Source organism: Dreissena polymorpha, chromosome 5, assembly GCF_020536995.1.
Source record: "Dreissena polymorpha isolate Duluth1 chromosome 5, UMN_Dpol_1.0, whole genome shotgun sequence".
Lineage (NCBI taxonomy): Eukaryota > Metazoa > Mollusca > Bivalvia > Myida > Dreissenidae > Dreissena > Dreissena polymorpha.
In genome coordinates, this window is record NC_068359.1 from 125,428,088 (window position 1) to 125,443,105 (window position 15,018).

The following is a 15,018-nucleotide window of genomic DNA, read 5'->3' on the forward strand; positions in this document are numbered from 1 at the left end:
AGTTACTTAAAAATTTCTGTTGATAAACTCCCTGGAACCCTATGACGGTTTCAATGCTTATATAGAACTACTTTTTAACCCTTATACCCATAAGAAGCAAAATGAAAATGTCTTTTGCAACCATCATAAAACCAGAACAGCATGCGAGTAACTTGCAGTCTGTTTAGGTTTTATGCTGTTTGATGCTCATCAGTAACTAAGGGTTGGAAATGCAGCCTTTAAAACTTGAACTTAGTAAACAAGAAACCGTCGGAGACGAGTGATGCTCCCCAAAGTTTTTTTTTGTCACAATATTGCACTATATATTCAGATAAAAGGAAACGTCTTGAGGGGCATAACTTTGGACAAAATAATACGATGGATGGTTTAGCAACTTAAAAATTTCAAAGGGCCATAACTCTCTAAATAAATCATCTAACCAGAACCCACAAATAACAAGGTAGTTAAGTTCCCATAAAGCTTCATTGAATTCCAGTCAGTAGTTGGGGAGAAATAGCCCGGACAAGAATTGCACTATATGTACAGTTTATAGAAAAATTCAAAGGGCCATAACTCTGTGAAAAATTGCACTATATGTACAATGGAAAATTTCAAAGGGCCATAACTCTGTGAAAAATCATCCCACCAGAACCGGCTGATAATATGCACATCTCCTTTTGGTAGTGAAGCTTCCCATTAAGTTTCATTGAATTCCGGTCATTAGTTGCTGAGAAATAGCCCGGACAAGAATTGCACTATATGTACAGTTAATGGAAAATTTCAAAGAGCCATAACTCTGTGAAAAATCATCCGACCAGAACCGGCTGATAATATGCACATCTCCTCTTGGTAGTGAAGCTTCCCATAAAGTTTAATTGAATTCCAGTCATTAATTGCTGAGAAATAGCTCGGACAAAAATTGTGCACGGACGGACAGACACACGGACAGACACTCGGACGGACAGACGAAGCGGCGACTATATGCTCCCCCCCAAAAAAACTTGGGGGGAGCATAAAAAGGTCTTAAATTGAAGTTAATTTTCTAAGGGAAAACAAATTCGTAAGGGACAACATATTCGTAAGGGACAACAAATTCTTAAGGGACAATAAATTTGTAAAAATATGTATCTAAGTGGCAAAGGGATGTCTATGGCAACTGAGTGTTGAGTTGAGTTTCCACTTGCTGAGAATGTTGGTCAGCATGGAAAACAATCTCCAATCTCAGCTATATGAATATGTTCATATGCCTCCTCAAACTTAGGGTTGAGTCAGACTAAAAACTTAAAACACTAATTTGAGCACGAGAATCTAACTCATCTAAACAATTGAGAACGAGGGATGTGTTCGTCAAACAATGCCCCCTACTGCGCCGCTTTGATTTTTTTTTTTTTTTTTTTTTTGGCAGGTACAGATAATTATCTCCCTTTAAAGCGTATTACTTCCCTTGGATTTTTTTTTTGACCTTTGACCTTGAAGGATGACATTGACCTTGACATTTCACCACTGAAAATGTGCAGCTCAATGAGATACACAGGCATGCCAAATATCAAGTTGCTATCTTCAATATTGCAAAAGTTATGACCAAGGTTAAAGTTTTAGGACAGACATACAGACAGACACATACAATGACAGACAGACAGACAGGCCAAAAACAATATACCCCCGATCATTCAATCTGGGGGCATAAAAACTCAACATTGATTCAGAATATTGACTTAAGAATGTTCCTGAAACTAGACCCTGATATGTTATGAGTAAAGGTTGGCTATCTAAGAACGTTGCATCTACTTACTGTGACTTACTTGGTCATTTTCTCCATTGAATAAATAAATACTTACTGATATGATACCGGGTAGGTCTACCAGAACCATCCTTTGTATGCCTGGACCCTTCACGGTCATCGAGATACACTGGAAACAAGAGTGGGCATTTCACCATTGATACTAGTTTACCCATTCCACTCCTATTCAATGTGAACATGGATATATGCAAACAGCATAAAACCTGAACAGACTACGAGTAACACTTATAATTCATAGTCTGTTCAGGTTTTATGCTGTTTGCTGCTCATCAGAATATTAGGGGATGGAAATGAAGCCTTTAATATTTTAATTTTTACGAAAGGTCTTCAATATAATTTGATTGTCTTCATGCCTGGACCCTTCACTGTCATTGGGATACACTGTGACAAGAGGAGGCACACCACACTTGATATAATTGAACCCTTTACAGTGTTTTTTTTCACCATTTTGGGAATGGGGCCGGGTTCTTTTAGATTGGGAAAATTCGATGCGTTTTGACTAAAATTGGGAAATTAGTGTTGTTGTTGTTTTGCTAACAAATGCTTCAAAATTTAAGATACAAGTGTGTCCACTATTATATTTACTATGGTTGATCATATAGACAATGGGGGTTGAACAAAATATTGAGATCTAAAAAAAAAAAAAAAAAAAAAAAAAGTTTTTTTTTGGAAACCTTCCATTGGGAATTTTTAGCTCCCATTTGAAAAATATATACTAGTACTTCTTTCCATTGGGAATGGGTCCGGATACCGGACCCGATTTTGAATGAAAAAAAAACACTGCTTTACCACTCAAATGTGCACTTTGAAGCATTTGTATTCCCTTAGACAATCAAATAAAATTTAATACCTTCCTTACGAAATTCAAGTTTTAAAGCCTTCATTTCCAACCCTTAGATACTAATTAGCATCAAACAGCATAAAAACTGACCAGCTTGCTAGTATACAGAACCCTCTAAATTCCATGAACATTCTTCACATAATACAGAAGACAATATACATTGATTTCTGCATCAAATATTAGAATATCATTTCATGAGTGGTCATTCATGTACAAAACACATTTTTATTATTGGCAGAACCATAACTGAAGGTATCTGTTTAAAATGTTCACAAAATTTTAATGAAATGATAATTTCATGCATTGTGTCATACATTTATAGCATTTGATTGAACAATTGTCACTTACTTCTGATATAGGAACATGTACTCTATTGTCTGCATTTATTTCACTTACTGATATCTATTAAAAGTTATCACCTGTTTTCTATATTATTCAGGTCGAAGGTTACACAGACAATAAAGCTATTCACATAATTCTCAAGACCAATGCTTCACAATTAGTTCAGTCTGCGCTGCTTTAAAGCCATATATTTGACCTTTGACCCTGAAGGATGACCATGACCTTTCACCATTAAAATGTGCAGCTCCATGAGATACACATGCATGCCAAATATCAAATTGCTATCTTTAATATTTCAAAAGTTATGACCAATGTTAAAGTTTTCAGACAGACGGACAGACTGACAGACACAATCAAGATGTGTCAAAAATTGATTTGAAATAATGGATATTTTGTTCCTTCTTTTTAAAGTCACAAGTTTTAAAACACAAAAATTGGTAATGGCTTTTCCTCAGGAATTGAGTTAAGAGTTTCTTTTATATTGGACATATGATTTTATGGCAAAGATTACCATTAGTATCAGAAGAAGAGAATTGATTTCACAATAGACAATATCCATTTTTTTCCACATCACATATTAGATTATCATTTCATGAGTTTTTATTTTTGTACAAAACATATTTTTAAGAGTGGAAGTCCTATAAGTGAAAATAACTGTCTTAAATTATCTCAAATGAAATGTTAATTTCATGTACCAGTATAGTGTTATAAATATGACCTCATATGATTGCAGAATTATTTCTTACTGACGCATGCAGAAACATGAGCTTCACTTTTGAGATTGTTGTAACTATTTATGAGTTATATCAAGTGTTTTCTGGTTAATAAAGGTCAAAGGGCCACATAAAGAAAAACAAAGTTTCTATTCCTGCTAATGCATTTCCAGTTCATACCTCAGAGCTGACAGTCTGTCCCTTGCTAACACTCTTCTTCATGCGATGTTCCACCTCTCTACGCAACGCCTCCGTCTGAAACCATATCATAAAAAAATTTAGTACAGCCAACACAGGTGGGCTAAAAAGAACAAGAAAGGATTCGTTACTGCATATTATTTTTAAGGTTTTTAGACATTAAAGAGCCTCAATCAACTTATCACTAATTTATTTGAAAACAATTTAAACAGCAAAATTTCATTGAAGTTATGATATTTGTGAGGAAACAGATATACTGAACATTTATAATGTTCTAAAATATCCATTATATGCATCTTTTGACAAGTAACAAACCTAAACATTATAAAGTGTTGCAACGCTAAATGATTGAATGATTTGGAGAGTTCTGTTGTTGGTGTTATATTTTGTGACACTACGATGAGGATCGCTTATATAAAGCATTAAATACATCATTCATTGTATGAGTACGGGCCAGGTGGTCTAAGTGTTCAACTTTTATTCCAAGGGTCAGTGGCTCAAGCCCAGTTGAGTTACTTTTTTTCTTTTTTTAATTTTATCCTAGTTGTTTACTAAAGCTTTTTAAATCCAATGTTTACATTTATCAATATGAAGCATTTTATGACAAACTTTCATATCTGCCAAAATTTAAGACAAGGCTCTTTTAAGCACATGCATTGAGCCTTGTTTACCCAGGGCCAGGCTCAAAAGCACAAACCCTTAACACACTTACGTCCTCTTCTTTGGTGAGGTCAAACTCTCGACTGCTGTCCTTAAACTGCGCGATGTGGAACGGACCCTCGCTCAGTGTGACCTTGACTGGTGACCTTGTCATCATCTCACCAGAACCCCTGTTAGATTAAACATATTTATCACAAACATTTTTTACATAGTATTTCATACAACATTTATAATATTTACATGTTTGAATAGGATATATATATATATATATATATATATATATATATATATATATATATATATATATATATATATATATATATATATATACATACATTTACATGTTGTCGGACAAACATAATTGGATTGCACATTATTAAGCAACAAGAGCACCGCATAACAGGTGCCACGCTCGGCTACGGTTGCAGTTTTGAATAAATGAAAGCTTGTCAGAATTTTTTTTTTTTTTTTTTTTTTTTTTTAGAGGTCACAGTGACCTTGACCTTTGACTTAGTGACCCCAAAATGGGTGTGGCGTGTAGAATTCATCAAGGTGCAAGCACTTTGATTTTAGAGCCAATGTTAAGGTTTTAGAACGACGCGGACGACACGACGAGCTGGCTATGACAATACCTCGGGTTTTCTCCGAAAACGCCAAGCTCATAATTACATTATGACAAAAAGGAGAAACACTGATTGTAGAGTTGTGCGACCAATTTAACCTATCTAGAAATATCCCCCACAATTGTGATTGATTCCGGGACCTCCTGGTTCCAAATCAGGAAAGCACTCTACCGCTATCCAGTTTAGACTGAAAGTGTTATCTCTGATTAGCCTGTGCATAAAGCCCAGTTTTCCCATTGCAAGTCTCAACTGTTAAAAGTTAAATCTTCAGAAGGATTCTTTTCACAGGGTGTTCAACGACAAATACCTGGGGAATATTCGTGCTCGTGCCACCATCTCGAGGACACTGGTTTTACCCGCACTTTGGTCTCCCACGACAACCACCTGCAACAGTCGACGATGACATGCTGAGTGGTTGTTAATTTCAGCAGAAACATCAGGTGAGGCATACTACATATTGACCATTGAAAGCTCCCATGAGCTTTTGTGCAAATAAAGCTGATGAGCCAGTGTTTTTTTTTCTAAATTTGGGCTCCATTCCCAATCTCAAAAAGTGAATATTTTGTCCCAAATGACTGCCTTAAATTCCAAACTGAAGGTTTCAAAAAAAAAGATAAAAAATATTTTAGTCATTAAAACCTGTCCCTGTTCAATTTTATGTTCCACCTTAGTAAAAACAATATTGAAATCATTTTATTCTTAATGTTTAAGTATACGTAAGCTAAAAACCCCAAATCAATATGGAATTCCTAGCCAGACCTTCAACACAGTGTCTATTTAGCTTCTAAACAATGACTAACTGAACAAGAGCACCGCCTAGCTTCTAAACAATGACTAACTGAACAAGAGCACCGCCTTGCGGGTGCAGACCGCTCATCTATTTTCTTTTTAAAGGTGAAGGGACTCTCATTTCAATCACAAAGGATGGAGGGGTGGAGTGAAGAGGGGTGTATAGTGTGGGGGCGTTAAAATTTTAAAAAATCGGGGGGGGGGGGGGGGGGGAGGGGGGGGATTCTTGGGTGCGATGGTTGGACGGTATATCAAACATTTAATAATTAAAATAAATATTTGTATTTTTAACCATTTCAAAAAAAAAAGTTGGGGGTGGGGGGTGGGGTGAGGGAGGTGTGAGGGTGTGGTGGTCATTTGTGAGATGATCTTAAAAAAAAAAAAAAAAATTAGGAGGGGGTTATTCGGGGGGGGGGGGGGGTATTCTTGGGTGCGATGGTTGGACGGTATTTCAAACATAAAATAATAAAAATAAATATTTGTTTTTTAACCGTTTCAAAAAAAAATATAATTGGGGGGTGGGGTGGGGGGGGGGGGTATAGTTTAGTGTGAGGGTGTGGTGGTCATTTGTGAGATGATCTTAAAAAAATAAAAAAATTAAGGGGGGGGGGGGATTCGGGGAGGGGGGGGGGGGGTATAGTATAGTGTGAGGGTGTGGTGGTCATTTGTGAGATGATCTTAAAAAAAAAAAAAAAAAATAGGGGGGGGGGGGAGGGGGGGGTGGTTTGGGTGGAATCTATTGTGGTATGTCAGGTAAGAGTAGTTTTGTCAAAGTATCAATCAAATCTAATCATAAATAAAGAAGTTATGGCATTTTTAGCAAAATTTAATAATTTGACCTTGAGAGTCAAGGTCATTCAAAGGTCAAGGTAAAATTTAACTTGCCAGGTACAGTAACCTCATGATAGCATGAAAAGTATTTGAAGTTTGAAAGCAATAGCCTTGATACTTTAGAAGTAAAGTGGATCGAAACACAAAATTTAACCATATATTCAAAGTTACTAAGTCAAAAAAGGGCCATAATTACGTAAAAATGACAACCAGAGTTATGCAACTTTTCCTTTTACTGTACCCTTATGATAGTTTGCCAGTGTTCCAAGTATGAAAGCAATATCTATGATAGTTTAGGGGTAAAGTGGACCAAAACACAAAACTTAACAAAATTTTCAATTTTCTAAGTATAAAGGGCACATAATTCTGTCAAAATGCCAGTCAGAGTTACATTACTTTGCCTGCACAGGTCCCTTATGATAGTCAGTAAGTGTTGCAAGTATGAAAGTAATAGCTTTGATACTTAAGGAATAAAATGGACCTTAACACAAAACTTAACCAAAATTTTCAATTTTCTAAGTATAAAAAGGGCACATAATTCTGTCAAAATGCACGCCAGAGTTATCTAACTTTGCCTGCCCAGTCCCCTCATGATAGTAAGTAAGTGTACCAAGTTTGAATGCAATAGCATTGATACTTTCTGAGAAAAGTGGACCTAAACGCAAAACTTAACTGGACGCCGACGCCAAGGTGAGGACAATAGCTAATAATTTGTTTTCAAAAAATAGATGAGCTAAAAATATATCAGCCGCAATCTGGCAAACCAAGGCTTAATTGATGTGTGTAAAGTGTCGTCCAAGATTAGCCAGTACAGGCACAGGCTAATCAGGGACAACTCTTTCCCCTTTTATATAATTTTTTGTTCCAAGTAAGTCTCAGGTCTCCGTGAAAATCCAGTTTAGGCGGAAAATATTGTCCCTGATTAGCCTGTGCAGACTGCACAGGCTAATTGGGGACGACACTTACATCACATGCATTAAGCCCTGTTTTACCACAGCCAGGCTCATATGATACGTCAACAGCCTACACATCGTTGCAAATGACAAATATATTCTGGAATACAAACCCTTGGCAAGTGGTCTTGGGTGTTGTAAGTTGAGTCAAACCCCGACAATACATCCAGAATTTCGGAGTACATGTCAATCAGTGATGTCTGAAACAATCAAATACAAACTGTTACATCCTCATCTACATATTGAACTTGGCCAATTAAAATTATGTTAGAGAGTTTTATTAGACGGCATTTATTCATTCTTGTGTGTCGAAGTCCATGTACTTACATTCATTTTGCGTTTCTTTCCAGTCTTTTGTTCCATAAGGTTCAATTGCTTTTTTAGGTCACGATTTTCTTTCTCTAATCTATCAACTTCCTTCTGGTACTTTGTCTGAAACCATATGATTTCAAAAAACAAAGGCTTACAAAATGCCATCTCCAAAACAAGGCTCATTCTGCATAATAGGTTGTGCAAAAGTTGCAAGATATTATCAGTGTTTTCCTTGTCCTTTTCTTAAACCAGAGCTTATGGTGGTGATTTGAACAAACCATTACAAGAAAATTGTATCCATAGTTAATTTAACACCATGGCTATAAATTTAATTCATACCAGTTCATGCCTTTGTCATGTATCTGTATACTAAGAGGTAAATGTTGGAAAACCATCACTTTTTGTGTGTGACCAAACAACAGTAGACTTGCCTGGTGACCAAACAACAGTAGACTTACATGGTGACCAAACAACAGTAGACTTGCCTGGTGACCAAACAACAGTAGACTTACCTGGTGACCAAACAACAGTAGACTTACATGGTGACCAAACAACAGTAGACTTACATGGTGACTAAACAACAGTAGACTTACATAGTGACCAAACAACAGTAGACTAACATAGTGACCAAACCACAGTAGACTTACATGGTGACCAAACAACAGTAGACTTACATGGTGACCAAACAACAGTAGACTTGCCTGGTGACCAAACAACAGTTGACTTACATGGTGACCAAACAACAGTAGACTTACCTGTATTTTCATAATTTCATCATTCAGACTTTCTTGCCTCGATTTTTCGTCACTCTGTGGGGAAACAAGAGAACCATGTTAAATTATCTTACTGTGCTTCTTTTACAGATACCTATTCACTGTCAAATATGCTTTAATCGTTATAGTCATAATATTTGGTGCCTGACAGAAAGTGTACATTTCATTATCAAAGGGGAAGAATAGTTTAATAACTGAAACAGTGACTTTGATCCCTATGAATGGCCCAAATTATTGACAGATCAACGAGGTCTGATTTACATTATTGATATTTAGCCCTTCCATAAGACTTGGCATTGTAATTGACAGACATGTGTTGTAAACCTAAAATAAGTTAAGATATAACGATGGTGATAAGGGGGCCTGGGGTTTGATCCCGACTGAGGCAGTGTTCTCAACATCTTTCTTAAGATGCCAAGTACTGGTTTCTTTCCAGAAATATTCAAGAGTGTATATTATACGTCCATATTTTTCCATATAAAGGAACTAAAATCAACCAGCAAATTCGTTGAATTTATATCCCCTGCCTTCTCCTGATTAAAATCAATACACCTGTGAAGTTACATGTTGAAATCTTATATAGTTTCTGAGATATAGCCCTATACAAATTTTGACAGACAGACAGACAGACTGATAGACTGACAAAGCCAAAACTATTTCCCTCCACCTTTGGCTGGGGATACTTAGTAAAAATCTACTATTTTTAACCTTGGCCGCCTTTTCCCCAAAGGGATTTCCGATTCTAGGGTTGATCCCCACCCTTGGAAGAAGTTTGGAACTTGTGTCTGTGCTGATTCCTGAATCTGCAACGAGAAAAACAGAACCTTTTTATTAATTTAGATTGGTTATTTGTGACAAGGCAGAAATTTCACAAATGTTTCTATGAATTTCTTTAAGCTCTGTCTGAGTACTTAACAATGCTCATTTTTGTAGGAAAGAAAATGGTTCAGATGCTTGAAGTTCAAAGTAGATTTTTCAAGGAAGGCAGGGATTTTCTTCACCACTTAGGCCTTAGGGTAAAAAACAACAATGCATGGACCCTTAGCTTTTATTTTGGGTGAAAATGGCATTATGACCCATATTTAAGGCAAATATATCAGTACTTTTGGCATCTTTTGGGAGAATTTTCATAGCTTTTATGGGAATACTGTATGATTTGAAGAATAATTTAGACAGATGAACTATTCCTTTGGTTAAAGGATATTTCGGAATGTGTGTTTGTCTGCAAACAAAGATGTAAGGCAAAAGTTGCAAGTAGATTATTTGGATAATTATAACGTGGGTTTTAGCATTAGCAATCTCTTAATATACCGGTGTTTGGTCATAGAAGTTAAATTTACAGGACAAGGAGGATTGGACTGTACCTATAGTATGTTAAATAAAATATAGCTGTACTTTTATAAAAAAATCACAACAACAAAGGTTTTAATCCTTTAATAATAGTAATAAATGTGTTTCCTTCTTGTCATAACATTACAAAACAGGTAGGGGCTTAATTGAAGATTGCACACCAAATTGATAATATGAGTCGCGTTCTGAGAAAACTGGGCTTAATGCATGTGCGTAAAGTGTCATCCCAGATTAGCCTGTGCAGTCTGCACAGGCTAATCAGGGTCGACACTTTCCGCTTTAATGGTATTTTTTGTTTAAAGGAAGTCCCTTTTTACTGAAAATTTAGTAAAAGCGGAAAGTGTTGTTCCTGATTAGCCTGTGCGGAATTCCGCACAGGCTAATCTGAGACAACACTTTACGCACATGCATTAAGCCCAGTTTTCTAAGAATGCAGCTCGTATTATAGCATGATACACTGATATGGGGAACCCAAAAATGAAAATGTTTGGTCAGAAATGTATCAAGCAAAGCATGAACACAAGCAGATTAAATGTAAACCAAATTATATTGAGCAGCAAAATGATATGGGCCTTGTTCTGTAAAAATGGGGTTTAAGGCATGTGCGTAAAGTGGCGTCCATGTACATGTGTGTAAAGTGTTGTCCCAGATTAGCCTGTGCAGTCCACACAGGCTAATCAGGGACGACACTTTCCTCTTTTATGATACTTTTCGTTTAAAGAAAGTCTCTTCTTAGCAAAAATCCAGTTTAAGCGGAAAGAGTTGTCCCTGATTAGCCTGTGCAGACTGCACAGGCTAATCTAGGACAACACTTAACACACATGTATTAAGCTCCCTTTTCACAGAGCAAGGCTCATATATTTATCTAAATGGGTGTCAAAATGGTCTCGAGTAACACAGTATTGTCCTGACTTGTCTTAAAGAGTTACAATTTCCAGTTAATTTTTTCAAAAGAAAATGTTGAGGATATACAGAATAAAGACCTTTTTTATATCTAATAAATTTCAACCAACTAAGTCTAACTAGTTTGTATTGTTGTACAAAGAAGGCTCTTACATTAAGTTTCCATTCATTCATTATAGTGGTTAAAACCGTGGGAACACAAATAAATTGGGAAACTGTACGAACCTGCAGGAAGAACCTCGGCCACTGCCTGATATATGGACTCTCTACCTATCGAAAGAGCCAAACAAATAACCTGTGTTTCAAATTAATTTGTAAGATGAAAACAATCACATCAATTTACATCTTTCCAAACTAGTTTACATGATCTCACCAGTTTAATTGCACAATTTGAACCTTGTTTTATAGAATTCACATTGTGTTCCAATAAATAAATAAAGCTCCCAAAAACAAACATGAATTTTTAAAATCAATTTACGGTAAGAAAACACATCAATTATTAGATAAGTCTGTATTTTAATCACAGTCACATTCTTCTTTACCAATTAAATGAGTTATGTAAGTTAACCTGCTTTGAATCAATCTACATCAGACCCTGTACAGATGTACGTTGTATGTTTGATGCGTATACTAATGGAAGTAAGATTAAACAAAATGATTTTAAAAGATTTGTATACATAGCCTATTTGGTATGTTATAATGTTTAACTCTTTCAGTGCGGGAACTGAATTTTGAAGGCCTTTGCAAACAGTTTGGATCCAGATGAGACGCCACAGAACGTGGCATCTCATCAGGATCCAAACTGTTTGCTATTCTGATAGTATTCTTTGAAAAAAAATCGAAGAAAATGCTTATTTTAGAAATTCTGCAGACGACATTTTAGCAGACGACAAATTTCCCAGCATGCAAAGGGTTAAGAACATTATTTGAACATCCATTAACAATTCTGTTTATTTCATCTGAGCAATGACTTCAGTCACATAGCTGCTATTGAAAGCCTCTATTTACTGGGGAAAAAATGTTTGCGTCAGTTCTCGATTCCTTTGCAGAACAAGGTTATATACTCGAGACCATTTTTTAAAAAGAATTATGCATCTATGAAACAAGTTTACATAATGTTAATAGGCATATACCGGTACACATGTTATTAATAAAGGAGGATTTCTTATACCTAATTAAAAGCAACAATAGATATGATTAATACATAGACTAACTAATAAACCCTTCCCAAAAAGAACAAGAGATGTGTTTGTCAGAAACACAATGCCCCCTATTGTGCCGCTTTGAAGCCATAAATTTGACCTTTGACCTTGAATGATGACCTTGACCTTTAGCCACTCAAAATGTGCAGCTCCATGAGATACACATGCATGCCAAATATCAAGTTGCTATCTTCAATATTCAAAAAGTTATGACCAAACTTTAACAAAGGTTAAAGTTTTAGGAATGAAAAATACAATGATATTTGACCTTTGACTTTGAAGGATGACCTTGACCTTGACTTTTCACCACTCAAAATGTGCAGCTCCATGAGATACACATGCATGCCAAATATGAAGTTGCTATCTTCAATATTGCAAAAGTTATAAAACTTTAACCAAGGTTAAAGTTTTGGGACACACACATACAATGACTGACTGACACAATGACAGACAGACAGACAGACAGGCCAAAAACAATATACCCCCGATCTTTCGACCCGGGGGCATAAAAAGGAAAACCAGTATGAGACCAATTAGGTTGAAAGACAGATTTCAATTACTGGCATTCAGTACAACTATTTTTCTTAAAGTCTTCAGTCAATATAAATGTCACCCAAATTACACTAATTGTTGAGCCCATGCACATTTTTTGGGGGACCAAAGAAGAAATGGTGCAAACATGTATGAATAGGTAATGCATGAATAATCCCACTGTGCATTGACAATCAGAGCAGTTTTGCAGCAATAGTTTGTTGGCTTTGTTATACTAACCACATATGTTGGTTTCTTAAGTGTATTTCTTCACAACAAAAACATGGACATTTACTGAGGTGACTTATTATTGCAACCCTTAATTCTTGTTAAAATTGCACATTTGCTGCATAATGGTTTCAATGACGTTTTCAATGTCACATAGGGAAATTTAAAGTAACAAGAGCTGCGTTTGTGAAACACAATGCCCACTACTGCAATTTGAAGCCACACAGCAGTTATATCCCAATTAAAACCATCATAATGAAGTAACAAAGTTATAGCCTTTGGACTGTATCTGAAAGCGTTTCGGATAGAATTCTGTGAATGTTATTTTAAATAAAATTCATAACTCCAAGGTCCATTACCTTACCAAAAATCAATAGACCGTAATTAAACTCACACTTCATCTGAAGGTCATGTAAGTAGACTCACACACTAAAAATTTGCAAAATATCTGAAAGCGTTTTGTAAAAAAATCGTTATTATAACGAAAAAAGTCCAACGCCAAAAATCAATGGACTGGTATAAAACTCACAGTTCATCTGTAAGTCATACCAAAAGTCAGCTAGATTTCTGAAAGACTTTGCCTAAAAACCTCCAGAAAACCATTTTGACCTTATTTTTTGTATCATCCCTGCCCCACCACCCATCCCCAAATTATAACAAATGTAGCTTGCAGATGGTGCTTTACCAGAGTCCTAAGTCCGCTTAAGGGCTGTTATTCAAAGATATTAACAGTACTTAAATCAAAAACATGAAATGACTATCCCCTGTGACCTTGACCTTTGACATGTTGAAAAAGAATTCACTACGCTACTTCCTTTCAACGAAAGTAGCCATCAGAAAATGGTTGCAGGTCATAGGGTCATATAGCTACTGTGCAGAAACACATGATGTACAGTCCAACCTATGCTTCTTCCAAAAGACAGGTTCAAAAAAATATGCCCCTGTTTATTTGAAGGGGGCATAAATATATGGGAGGCAAAGAAGACATAATTTTGTTAAATTGGCAATATTTGTTTTATTCCTCTTGCTTTGCCAGGACTGCACTTGCATGCAAGTGAAGCCAAGCACATTATATGAGCAGTATTCTGGGGAGACTGGAATTAATGCATTTGCATAAGAGCTTCATTCTGAGAAAACTGGGCATAATGCATGTGCGTAAAGTGTCAACCCAGATTAGTCTGTCAGTCTTCACGCTAAATATTTTAGCCAAATAGCCCTTCGGGCTAATACGATGGAATTTTGAATAGCCCGAAGACATGTTCAATAGCCCGAGGAGGTCAATTTAAAATTTATGACTTTTTTGGCCAGGAACACCAAAATAGTTATTAACAATCAGAAAATCTACTTCCATTAGTAAAAACAGATGCATGTGATTACAGTAATAAATGGTATAATGTTTCCTTTTGAAATGCATTTTATACAAAATGCACCAGATAATTATGCTGTTTATTGTAACTTTATTATTACACATGTTCTCATTCAATGATTCCATTAATCAGTTTGACCGGTGTTTTGTTTTATTTTAAAGCGAATTATTATCATGTTTAAAAAATATCCGAAAAACTTCAAAAATACATCAGCCTATTAAAATAACAGATTATTATCGTATTATTACTAGGACAATCGCCGGTGAATTTCTGAATTGTCGGCATGTGACTTCAGAACAAAAGGCCACTGGGTGTGTTAATTGCCCAATCTACAAGTGACAATGTCTGCTTCTTTAATTTACTCCCGATGTTTTGATAAGCATGTGTCAACCGTGAAAAGTATTGTATATTCGTAAACAGATTATAAGTAGCAAAATAGGTCACGTAGCAGAACGAGATTACAGAATAAACGAAAGTACTACAATTATTAATAATACATTAAAAAAACTTATTCTAATGCGCAAAAATAATTGATTAAAACACATGGAAACCTACCTGTAATAAGTATCAATTTGTTTTAACCCAATGCGTACAATATCCCTTACAGACTCTTTAATTTTTA

The 15,018-nt window shown here is 35.8% G+C and overlaps 1 protein-coding gene across 2 annotated transcripts in view; it reads right to left on the minus strand.

Moving 5' to 3' along the window:
• The window catches only part of LOC127881273 (dynamin-like 120 kDa protein, mitochondrial), a 64,948-nt gene that overhangs the window by 36,599 nt on the left and 13,331 nt on the right, over positions 1 to 15,018 (minus strand). Inside the window, exons 5-13 of one of the 2 annotated variants that reach the window (XM_052429019.1) lie at positions 11,294 to 11,338; positions 9,524 to 9,618; positions 8,798 to 8,851; positions 8,058 to 8,162; positions 7,844 to 7,930; positions 5,465 to 5,541; positions 4,587 to 4,704; positions 3,857 to 3,931; positions 1,818 to 1,889 (exon numbers count right to left, since the gene is read on the minus strand). In XM_052429019.1, coding sequence (XP_052284979.1) covers positions 1,818 to 1,889; positions 3,857 to 3,931; positions 4,587 to 4,704; positions 5,465 to 5,541; positions 7,844 to 7,930; positions 8,058 to 8,162; positions 8,798 to 8,851; positions 9,524 to 9,618; positions 11,294 to 11,338 — 728 coding nt within the window. The remainder of the gene's footprint in view (positions 1 to 1,817; positions 1,890 to 3,856; positions 3,932 to 4,586; positions 4,705 to 5,464; positions 5,542 to 7,843; positions 7,931 to 8,057; positions 8,163 to 8,797; positions 8,852 to 9,523; positions 9,619 to 11,293; positions 11,339 to 15,018) is intronic. The other variant, XM_052429020.1, reaches the window with a different exon arrangement.